Genomic DNA, 12177 nt, shown 5'->3' on the forward strand with positions numbered 1-12177 from the left:
CATGAGCAAGGGAGTCAAGCACATAAGCATGTGGCAGTGGCTGTTAGAAAACTGGGTAGCCAGAGGGTGATTTTTCTCCAAAATGATAGTATCTTAACTTCTGCATGGCGTTTCTAAAGTATAGAGGTACTGTTAGAGCATTTACATTCACTTGTATGGTTTTCACCCCGATCCTTTTAGTTTATAATGAAGAGGGGCACACAAGGAACTCCCAACCCAGTACATTAGCCAGCAGACTTCTGTAAGTCCATTATCCACTTCTCCACACTGCATCTTAATTTTTAAAATGACATAACTTATTAAAATGCAAAAATAAATCCCAAATCTACTGAATATGCCTCACAATCAACAGCCAAAGAAAACTGAATTGCATATGTTTAGTACAGATTGAACTCTATGGCTGGATAATCTCTGAGTTCGTGTTGACAAAAATATAATGTCATAATGTCATGGGGTATGTGACAAAATTTATGCTGCCAAAATCATTATTACATTTGACACACTACTTTGCCAGATTTCGTTTTCTTTCTTGGAAAGATAAAAAAACACAAGTACAAAAAAAAAATCAAGTTTATTATATAACATGACCATGCCATATAAACAAAGCATATAGTAGCGATGGAAACAGTAGGTGCTTGAGGCTGACAGGGGAAATGCAGGATAAAATTATTCTAAAGCTAAAGGGATAACCACTAATTACAATGAGACAAAAATCTGTAGCATCTTACTGTGATCAAACATGATGATTCAGACACTATATGCTGTAGTTTTTCTTATTTCTTATTACTGTGACTGTTCCCTTACAACTAATATGTTTGGAGCAGAAATAGGACCAAGTCAGCACGAACGGCTGCATTTCAGTTTTCAAAAAAAAACATCCTCCGCTTGGCCTAGTTCCTTTCTGCTGGAAAGCCCCTAGCAAGTCTCAATTATGACATAACATGAAAATATTACAATGAAAGTCTTTCTGGCTTTTCCCCATACAGTGAATTGCCTGTCTGCATTCCCTATCCATTCCTCTCTAACATTTAAACATGGTAGTGTCTGCCTCTACAACAGGTATTAAGAATATTGTCAGTGTTACAAAGTATTCTAGACAATGCTGACATTACAACCTCTGTGATGAAATGTGCATCTCTCTTTTCTTGGCTTGGTTACATAACAGTGAGTGAAAGACAAAGTAGAATTTACATTTGTGGCTGGAACACTGTACAACATCTAACCAGCAAAAACCTCTACAGTAGCTACTGTATACAGGAGGAGCAACAGAACATCTTCAGAGGTGGAACTGTTGGTGAGTCAATTGATTTTGACTCTTACTGTTCAGAATAGAGCTCTGCACTGATATTTTAGAACAAAAAACACCAACTCTGTAATAGCTGACGTTTGCAAAGCTGGGGAAGACCAGAGAAAAAATAAATTATTCACCTGAAGTCTAGAAAGATAGGCCCATGTGACCACCTCTTCAAAACAATACAAATAACAGGAAAACTGACTCCGGTGGGTAGATCAAGGAGTTTTTTGGCATGAGGGGAGATGACGGTCGGCGGGGGGCCGTGATCCGGGACCTACTGGAGGGTGTCGACAAATGCGTCAAACTCATCAATGTTCTTCTCGAACAAGGCCAGTTTCTCTGGTAATGAGTCCTGGTGGACAAAAATCAGTTTAAAATCAAAATGAAAGATTATATATCTCTTAATTACAAAAAATAATGAAATAATGGATACTTTCTCTTCCAGCTTGTTAATCAATAGAGTATAACAATACACAGCAGTGGACTATATAGGCAAAACAAACACTGTATTGGCTACTGATACAGATAATAAAAAAAATAAAAAAAAAACTTTTTTTTTTTTTTTTTTTACACATAGCAACTGTTATATAAATACCTGTATTGTTAGTTTATGTCAAATTCTTGATAATAGCTTTAAAATACCACTCTAATAACTCATTAGTCAGTTAATGGCTACACAGTACACACATACTAAATCCGTCTACATTTGCAAAAAATCTATTCTTTTGTGAATAGAACAGAATGGTTTGGGCTGTTAAAAGATTTCCTGTATTGATCAAAACAGATGCCAAAGAATTTATATGGCTATTTGAGAGAATGTTTGAATCCTCAGCACCTGCCAGATGGTGAGTGCATGTACTCTGAAGTATGACAGACCAGCACAGATACAGTACTGAAGCAGGTAGCAGAGCTGTATGTGCACAGGCACAGTTACAAGCTGAGGTGCCCATGTGAATTAGCTGTGTTATACAGCTTTTGTCACCTCTCAAAGCTCTGATTTAAAACAGTTTTTGGTTTGGAGTTTTTTTTTTCTACAATGGAAACAAAGCCGACTTGTAACAAAGTACATTTTTATGAGAAAAAACAGAACATCCTGGCCATTGGAGAAAACACTGGAAAATGATTCCCTGACCCAGGGAAAAGGCAGTTGAGAGACTAGCTAGGTAGCTGACCTACAGCCAAAGTGAGTGGTAAAGAAGTGTAGCAGTTGCTGGTGAATGAAAATGTAAATCAAGGCTGACACTGAATATGGGTATCAATATGGAGTACCACTAAAGGCTCCTTCATAATATTACACTTGGCTTAGGCCCTCATGCCTGCTTAGAACAACAATAACTTTCAGATACACAACTATGAAATGAAAAGTGTTACTAATATCCAATGGAAACTAATTCATAGCATTTTTCTACAGCCTACAGATTATGAAGGCCTAGTTGCACAAAAAGAGGAACATCAAGCCTAGAGACATTTTTACTCACATATCTACTACTACAACTTGACTGCAAAATTATTTTACTTTTTTTTTTTAAACTTATTTTACTATTACAAAAAAGCTGCTGAAATACAGCAGAGGTATTGCTTCCCATCACAGCTAATCTTACCTTATTTCTCTCTCCAAATTCACTTTCATCATTACAATGAACACATTCAGCTGAGCTAGAATTTCTGAATATCTGTAATGGGTAATCTGGGCCCAGGACTTACCACTACAGTGGTGAATAACACATGGAAAATTTATGTTATTCATAGTATGGGGAACTATATCTCAAAACTCACTGCTACCCAGGGTAAGAAGGGCCCTGTCTTGTCATCTTACCAAATCCTCAGCCATAGACTGTGCGCTGACATCAATGGAGAGACTGGCCAGCTGCGGGGGGTTCTGGAACTCTCTGTAGAAGGTGCCAAGGTCCATGGGAAGGAGGTCATCCTTAGAAAAGGCGGGTTTCTGAAACAGGAATCTGCGTTAGTATATAATACGAAATGGTGAAATATTTGAGCACAGTCCACTTTAAAAATGTATGGAGGGGGCCAAGCATGACAGGTATCCTCTTATGTTTCCATAAGTTGAAATAAATAAATCCAACAGTACTTAAGTGAAAACATAAATGGGTGAATCTATGAGGGGACTACATACGAAGTCCACCATGACGAAGTCATCCTGTGTGTTTCCGCTGCTGCCGCTCGAGTCCTGGGAGTGCAGGCTGCCCTGCAGAGGGGAGGCGGGGGCTGGCGACTCAGGGGGATGGACCTGGAGGGGGCCCCAAAACTCAATAGCATCAAATTCATCACCACAGCCACCATTATTATAGCCCTTGGTTACTAAACGAATGCTCTGATCTAAATGAACGAAAATACAAGCTTCTTCTGCAGACTGCTTTTCCACTGAATTTGATACATGAGAAATAAGAATATCTGCATGTATGGCCATTCACTCCAGCCAGCACTACAGAGCAGAGCTTTACGGCAGACATGTAGAGCTTGGATGTACCTTTTATCTCTATGTTCTGATTAACTGTGCAGGGTATTGACACAGATTTCAAACTGCAAAATACAACTCCTGTGCTTGTACATGTGCATGAGTTCAGTGCCTCACAGCTGGGGTTATTTAAGTGCAGACATTCCAAGCATTTAACACATGCCTTTTTTTAGATGAACTTGTGTTAACATGTTAAATGCGTTTAAATACGAAATATCTAAGAGAATGCTGCAAATTAAATAAATGTGATCTGCTTAACTGGATACCTGCAGTGCAATGAGTTAAGCTGGTCAACCTTATTCCTCCCATGTTCTAACTCAAGTATTAATTTGCTTATGTTTCATACATCCTTGCTTAAACAGCTGATCTAGTTTAACTGATGCGCTTATAAATGCACATCTGTGTTGCAAATGACTCACCATGGGGTCATTCTCCTCTAGCTCAAAGGCCTTTGGAGCAAAAGCAGCGAACGGCAAATCCACACTAGCCACGGTGACCTGCATCAAGCACAGACAGACACAGGATTGCTTCCGCTTCTAAACCGAACCGACTGATCTTGCACCTGAATCGGTGCATTTCTTTGGGAGCTTCACTTACAGACATGTGGTCACATCCATCGGCAAGTGCATGTCCATCACATTACTCTACATTATTGTCATTTAGTAAACGCTCTTTTCAAGAATGATGACAATTTTGACAATTGGTGACAATTTTTCTATTAAATTTATACACAGTTTTTATGTTATATATATTAAATTTATATTTATTTATATATTTACTATGGCAATTGTATGTTAATTACCTTGCCCAAGGGTACAACAGCAGGGTCCCAGCGGAGACCTGAACCAGCAAACTTTCTGTTATGAACCCCGTGCCTTACCACTTCGCCGCACTCCTGCCCTGTAAGGTGTCCTGCTGTGGTCCAGTCAAGGTGACCAAATCATGCTATTTATGCGCTGAAGAGAAGACATGAGTGTACTCGCAGTTCCGTGGGCCAGCTCTCACCTGTGCGTTGGGCTTGTTGACGAAGGCCCCCACTTTCCTGGTGAAGGTGGTCTCCGCGTCTGAGGCAGGTGCGCTCCTCCCCTCACTGCTCTGAGACAGCGCTGCTGTGTCCTCACTGCTGTGCAGGAACACATACATATATTAGTAGCTTACTGATTAACTTTCCAGAACCACACACTTTCAGGCTCCCTGAAGCTGTTAAACAAGTTTCCATTCTGTGACTGAAAGTGTCAGAATACTGGGCTGTACCTGTGTACAAAAGCTGCTGCTTGCTGTGGCACTTTGAAATAAGTCCAACTAAAGTAATATAAGCTACGCTTTCAGTTATAATAACCACAGCATTTAGTGAGGTTTTGTTATTTTCTTCTTGCCTTGGTTTGTAACAGGAGGTCCCTCTCACATTAGCCTGGAGGTGGGGTGGTACACACCTGCTGGAGGGTGTGGTGGGGTTGTGATGGGCAGGGTCCACAGCGGGGCAAGAGGGGACCCTGCCGTGCTCCGCCTGGGTACCATGACAGGGGTGCATGGGCATGTGCGGCACGCCACCCTCCTTCCCCGGGATCACCATCTACAGAGCCAACGGCAGCACATCGTCAGACCCCTACTGCCACCCAGAACCCTCTCTCAAAATATCCTACTTCTGAATTCTCTTCTCCATTTCTAAATACGTGCTCTATGAGTGTGCGCTGCGTGTACATGTGATATAAGCAGGACTACAGTGTAGACTGAGCAGTGGGGAGCTTCTGCCTGACCCCTGACCCCTGACCCCTGACCCTGGGTACCTGGTGTGGATGGGCAGCAGTAAAGACAGCTGGGCAGCAGAGATCAGCAGTTCCAACCACAGGGGGCTGATAGGAAAGACGAGAGCTGTAGAGCTGAGAATGACAGGAAAGACAAGGGCAAGAACACGGGTCAGGACAGAGAGAGAGAGAGAGAGGCCACACAGCCTGAGGTAACAGGGAGCTTTGAAAGGTACAGCTGGAGCAAAGGATGGGCTGAGCACAGTAAGCAGCCTGCTGGTGTTGCAGCATGTTACAGTACATACCTCAATCTTAATAAAAACACTCCAGCATTTACACTACAACAAATACAATAGCATTAGGGGAGCACTCTTGAGACTCCAAAGGGCCAAAGGCTTAAAAAGAGGTATATTTTTTAAACCCTGTCAATAGAAATCCCTGAAATCTAAGATGGAATAAAATAGTAAATTGGTTAATATTTTAAATGGCTGTTTTCTGCAATATTTTACATTTTTTATTTTAACTTCCTTTTAATATACTACCAAAGACTTGTGGTTAACTTCTTTAACTTTCGTAAAGACTTCCTCCCACAAAACACTTGTGCAACAGGCTAGGCCCAGCATGGAGACCATCACGGTGTCTGTCACTACAGGTGTGGGCATCTTAAGCTTTGCCTTACTTCCAGTGAGCGCATACTACACACAGCCAAATGAAAGGAAGTCAGGAGAGTGAGTCAGCAAGCATACTGTCTCAGAGGAGCACCAGTGGAGAGACCCATGAGCAGAAGACAGCCTATTTTGTTAGAAATTGCAAGCTGAGTATGAACTTTTGAAATGTGTTTGAAAAATGCCAATGTAAAAACCTATCTGCATCACAGATTCATTGAGATCACAGTGCAGGCTTACTGTTCATGACGTGTGCCTAAAGGAGTGGGCTTCATCAAGGCAGCAACTTACCTGTGAAGGGGGTGAGGTGGAGAAGGAGGTGGTGCACACTTCCTGGGAATCCTCCACCCCAACATAGGCCACTCCCTCATCCTCGCCCGCAGTCCTATTAGGAGGCCATGCCAATCAGAAGCATCACACACAAACAAGCTCAGTTCTCTACGTGTGGCTGTGCTTTTTTTGGAAAGGTCTGAGTAACGTGAAGGCATTAGATGCCTTAAAATCTGACATATCAGAAATACCTGCAAAATGTTCATTAGCTCAAGGCTAAAAAGTTTGTCAAGTTTGTCAACATTAAATTTCTCTCAAAAAGCGCTCAAGTCATTGATCAAAACAGTCAGATAGTCTACATACTTTAGCGGAGATTATAATTCTGTGGTTTGCCCATGCAAACTAATTTATTCAAGAAAATGCAGTAGTAGCAAGACTCAACTCATCATTACTCAGTTCCTACAAACTCAACCCGACTGATTGCTTTTAGCCTCATTCCTCAATCATTGGTAAACGTATGACACATGGCATGTGAAATATCAAATTACAGATTTCATAAACCTTACCTTCAAATGGACAGCACTTTTAAGTGCTAATGGGGCATAATCTTCAGATGAGTCTGTCCTACTTAAGACCTGGGTTGTTCAATACAGCTAACTGGAGACTGATTTGTGATTATGAGATAGAATGCCAGATAATGCCAGACTGTTCTTACCTATAGTTGCATGGGTGCATGTGTCCCAAGTTGGGGAAGGGACGCTCAACAAAATGATCAATAATGATCCCCATAATAGGGGCTGTCCTCTCAAACTGTCTGTGAAGAAAAACAGCAAAAAAACAAGAAAGGATTACCAGACTGAGTAAAAGCTGTAGCATTGGTATGAAAAAAATGGCATTGGGTACATTCTGTACATTAAGTTCAGTTCTACTCTGGAAAGAAGAAATTCCCTAAGGACGGCACACATAAAATATGTTTGGTATTTTGCCAAGGGACACAAAGTTTTCTCAGCAAATAAGCTGAAACCACCAAAGCCAGGTGTTAATACAAGATTGAGTTGTACTCAGTCATTGATACCCATACCTGGTGGACATGAAGGCCAGGTTAGTTCTGTAAGCACAGGAGAGGGTTATGGTACCAATGGGAGTCCCCACTATACCCACACGCACTGTCTGGAAACCTGGAGAAACATTCAGGTCAAAATTACAGCATTGTCGAATACAATCCAATAGATTTAAGTACACTGTCTTTTGACAAGATTGGAACTGAAATTTTAGAGAATGCATGAGAGCTGACAGATTTCACAGCAGCATAGGATTCCACAGGATGACTCTGGGTTGACTAAATGGTTGGTGTAAATACCCTTATCATGGTTGCTGTTGTTAAAATCTTTGCTGTCACATGTAAAGAACATACCCTCTCCAAGACCCGCAAGCTGGACTTCCCCGAAATATATCCTGTAAGAGAAAACATGACTCACTGTATTTTTTTTTAGAAGTTTTTATAAGCTGTGAGCTTGAATTGTTTGATGCAAATTGCCCTCCATGAGTGACCCTTTTACACAGATTGACTGTGTTTCACCCTATAACCTGCTTAATGTCCCTTCTGTGATGATGAAAAAAATGTGCTGTAAAGTGGAGTGTGATTTCTATGGGGTTAAAACATTATCACTACGTTGAAGTTGACAGTGAAGGCGTCTCCTGGTGATATTAAAATATTTCATTTAATACTGAAACCAATGGATTGGCAAGTGTTTTTTGAACACATTCAGAGGGCTGTGACATTACGAAAGCTTATTTTAACAGCGTTCATATGAATTAATTTTCTCCTAGACATAATTTCCTTCAAAATAGTGTTTTAAAAACTGACAAAGTAGATGTACCTGTACAGGATGACATAGTCATGGCCTTGCTTTCGTGACAGTTTGTAGGCTGGGGTCACCCTTGTGATGGCAAGCAGTGATTTGAGCAGTAACGACAGTCTGTTGTATACAGTGTAGGACACTTTGATATCTTTGTCACATCTGGAATGTAAGAAAGCTCACATTAACAGGCTGCAGTTCATACCATAATCATTTAAATTACAATAAATTGTACTTATTTTTTCCTATAGAATAAATTTATCTTTTAGTTTTCATTGTATATAAAATCCTGTATAGGTGCCACAAACAATGTTATTTGAATTTAAATTATAAAAGATCCATAGTTTCATTTTACCGTAAGAGTTGGTGCATCTGCATATAGTCACCTCTTAATATATTGCTAAGTTGTGATAAATGGATGATATCTGTCAAAAAAAGACAACTTACTTCTCATTCATCTCCAGACACCATGTCTCCAATTCCATTGAATCTCCCTGGACAGTAAAACAACACATGATTTTTTAGGGTGTCTTCCTTCTGTGACTCGCAGTGCTAACACTTAACAATATTGCAGTGTAAGCGCAGCAGGTCTGGGGTGAAATCTGACCATGGCTGAGAGCGCGGATGCATTCTTACCTCTGAGGTTTTGAGGGAGATTTCCACACACATAGACCTGCCAATGCCAGGCAGCTGTCCAGCCAGCGCCTTCTTAGCCTCATGTGTGACTTCTGGGATATCTTTTATTGCTAGATTGAACTGAGGAGACAAATATTGCCAAGTCACTTGTTAATAATCTTTAATTCCTACACACATCGTTTAGCTAGAGATATTATTGAAATATTAGCTAAAGGGAAAATATTTTATATTTACCACAATATACAATTGTAGAGACATTACTACACTTATTGGAACTTTATTTAATATCCATTTAGTAGCATGTTGAAACATGTTTTAAATATGGCTGATGTAAACACATATCACTTAAAATTGAAAGGGGTAGTTTATGATTAATCTTCTAGATCAATTTGTGCAGAATGAGGAACGTACCCAGTCAGAGCCGGTCGGTGAAGACGAAGAGCGGGTGCAGATTTTCTCTCCGAGACGAGCCTGAACGATCACCTGCACCGTCTGCCATTAAATAAAAACAAACGTGTTGGCCAAAGTCATAGCACAGGTAGTATATCATTTGGCTGCGCCGTCATATTTCTTAAAAAGTATGGATGAAGAAGAGAGTATGAGCTAGCTACCTTCAAAGCGAAGAACTTGATAAATTTGTCCAGGTCCTTCTTGTCCTGTGGGCTCAGATCACTGTCCATAATGGAGGATTCCTGAGATATGAGAATGTAAAGATTCTCGAGTCAAACTAACACATTAACAGCCGCGCATTTCCATGGAAAATATTGACAAGTTGCTAACATTCCATGATGTGAAATGTTTGGTAGCACAGGAGGGTCACCTGGTAGTTATTTCTTATATATATCTTTATACATACACATGTAATCTAATGTTATACGTTCTCATTTTGTATGTATCACCGTGCAAACGCATATACCTGATGTCAACAACATAAATAATGTTATATGCCCTCATATTGAAAGTTGCTGTGGATAAGAGAATCTAATTGATGTCAACAACATAGATGTATTATGTACACGTCATCTACGTCGTTCTAGATAAGAGCGTCTATGTAATGTCAACCACGCAAACGTAATGTTATATGTACTCATCCCGAAAGTCGCTCTGGATAAGAGCATCTACTTGATGACAATAACGTAAATGTACTGTTAAACATACTCATCATGTACGTTGTTCTGTATGAGAGCGTCTGCCGAGCAACAAAACATAGTGTACAGCTAACCTTAGGTAAACAGCCTCGCATCTGACCGATTCAATACTGGCTTTCTACCGACATTTTAGCATAGCCAGTAGGCCAGCGAAAACGCTAGCTAGTTCCTACATCGAATTGGTAACATCATACAATATAGGTGTCAACCCATAAAAAAGAGAATACTTGCAATGGCCAACCAGACAAAATGATTACACTAGCTTTCTAGTTAACGTTAGCTAGCCAGTCAAATGCGTGCAGGTACTTACAGCTCATAACAAATTCGGAATTTGCCGTAGATTACTTATTTCAAGGATGCTCCGTTTGGCAAGGTTTAATGACCAAAACGAAGTTTATTCTGCCAGAATGACATGAAGTTGAGAGATTGTGTACATCGAATTTAAGCAAGTGAATCCGACAGAGCTCTGCCCCATTTTCTGTTTCTCTCCATTAGCCAGTTGCCCTAGTATATTTACAAGTATTCGTTTATGAAAGCCACTTTCGTTATATTTAGGAATCGCGTTTATGTAAAGTTGAAACAAATTACAAGAATTTCATATGGACTTATAATTAAATGAATAGTATATTGACAATATTAACCAATCATACATGCAAGACCAATTTTAACACGCGTTCCAAAATAATCGAAAGTGTATGTCTAATTACATAGTTTACATTTACTACATACGTCACGAAGGGTAATAACCATTGACGTTGCCAATAACATGCGGACACGGTAGATTTGTAAACAAAAAACTTTGCGGGAGTCGAATCAATACAGACGTGTTATTGGAAAGTCGCATCGCTTTTTATGATTAACTCGGCAGCTAGCTATATTTGAAATACAAACTTTAATAAAAATCAACATAACAACGGAAGTAGCCTTATTATCTATCCAAAACATGTATTTTGATATTTTTTCTGCTAAAAATTCATTCGTATTAGATAACATAATGCTTTTCGGAAGTTTGGTGGATGCTTCTAGAATTATACAGAGGCCTCCAAACATGGCCTTTGTCTGTGGGGTTTACATTTACGTTTACATTTATTCATTTGGGGTTAAAAGGAAGTAAGGCACAGAAGAAATTCATTAGTAGCCACTGTCATCCCAGTTTACAAGAGCTCTTCGAAGACTACAAGTGATATCATGTGTACAGGCTGGAATTGACGAAAAGTTGAGTGTACCATCTTCTACTTTAGTGTCCATTACCGAGGAATAACTAGACTACTGGTACAGTGGCAAAACCTGTCAGGATGTGGATTAAAGTGTATCTTGTCTCCAAGGCAGATATAAATCTGATAAAAACAGTTGGGGACCTCCAAAATTGTATTACTAAAATGAAAATTTAGCATGTCAAATTATTCTTCTTGGCATAACCACATGAGGCTTAAGTTAAAAATGTGTTCAATGAAGACATGAAAAAGTACAGTTGTATGTATGTTAATTGCTTAATCACATTTTGTTTATCTATACTTATGACAGGTGAAGATCGGACCACATTTTGGGAGCAACTAATGCAGGATTGCAGGCAATTGAAAACGGTTCACAGACTTTTTCTTACAACTTTATATGTGTGTGTGTCTGTGTGTCTGTCTTTTGTGTTTCTGTGTTTGCATGTTTGGGTCCTGGAGCTAGAGGGAGTCATGAGCTCTGACATATACTTGGACATTTTTGTGCCCCCTACAGTGAAGCTCAAGCGTTGTAAATGCTCTTTCCAGGATGAGAATGATCCAGTGCACTCTTTCAGATCTACAGAGATATTGTAAGGTGAATATAAAATAAATGTTCTTAATTCTGCCATCCCAATATCCATACCTCAGCCCAATTAAACATTTGTGGTTCAAACTCAAGTAGCTCACAAATGAAAAAAATAAAAAATATAACATTAAAACACATAAGTAAAACATCTAGTACATAAAATGCCCATTGGTCAGGGGTATGAATAAATATCAAGGACACTGTATAAACAATGTCCTGCATATTTATTCCTGCTCTTGACACATTTGGAGAAAAAAAATATGATGGAACAAAAATGAAGTGGA

General features: G+C 39.7%; 1 protein-coding gene across 4 annotated transcripts; it reads right to left on the reverse strand.

Annotated features, from left to right (window-relative positions):
- Window positions 1–621: 621 nt before the first annotated feature.
- Window positions 622–10592, reverse strand: LOC118787831 (autophagy-related protein 13-like). 4 transcript variants are annotated; one of them, XM_036543535.1, is made up of 17 exons: window positions 10404–10592; window positions 9557–9637; window positions 9357–9437; window positions 8946–9065; window positions 8757–8803; window positions 8331–8471; window positions 7865–7905; window positions 7532–7628; window positions 7166–7264; window positions 6472–6565; window positions 5558–5650; window positions 5204–5343; window positions 4776–4890; window positions 4190–4267; window positions 3429–3542; window positions 3111–3239; window positions 622–1646 (listed from the first exon to the last, which is right to left on the reverse strand). In XM_036543535.1, exons 2-17 carry the CDS (start codon window positions 9623–9625, stop codon window positions 1569–1571), a joined length of 1536 nt encoding a protein of 511 aa, XP_036399428.1. In that variant the 5' UTR covers window positions 9626–9637; window positions 10404–10592; the 3' UTR covers window positions 622–1568. The 4 variants fall into 4 exon arrangements, with proteins under 4 accessions (XP_036399428.1, XP_036399427.1, XP_036399430.1 ...); XM_036543534.1 differs by having other exon boundaries at window positions 4776–4893; XM_036543537.1 differs by lacking the exon at window positions 5558–5650.
- Between the last annotated feature and the right edge of the window lie 1585 nt (window positions 10593–12177).

Source organism: Megalops cyprinoides, chromosome 13, assembly GCF_013368585.1.
Source record: "Megalops cyprinoides isolate fMegCyp1 chromosome 13, fMegCyp1.pri, whole genome shotgun sequence".
In the NCBI taxonomy this organism is placed as follows: domain Eukaryota; kingdom Metazoa; phylum Chordata; class Actinopteri; order Elopiformes; family Megalopidae; genus Megalops; species Megalops cyprinoides.

What these genes read in the sequence shown, in the direction of transcription:
- LOC118787831 (XM_036543534.1), bottom strand. Translation starts at nt 9,625, where the DNA reads ATGGACAGTGATCTGAGCCCACAGGACAAGAAGGACCTGGACAAATTT. An exon ending in CCACCTCACCCCCTTCACAG is followed by an intron (nt 5,651 to 6,471) that starts GTAAGTTGCTGC and finishes TGTCATTCTCAG; the next exon opens with CTCTACAGCTCTCGTCTTTC. An exon ending in ACTTCGTCATGGTGGACTTC is followed by an intron (nt 3,240 to 3,428) that starts GTATGTAGTCCC and finishes TTCCTGTTTCAG; the next exon opens with AAACCCGCCTTTTCTAAGGA.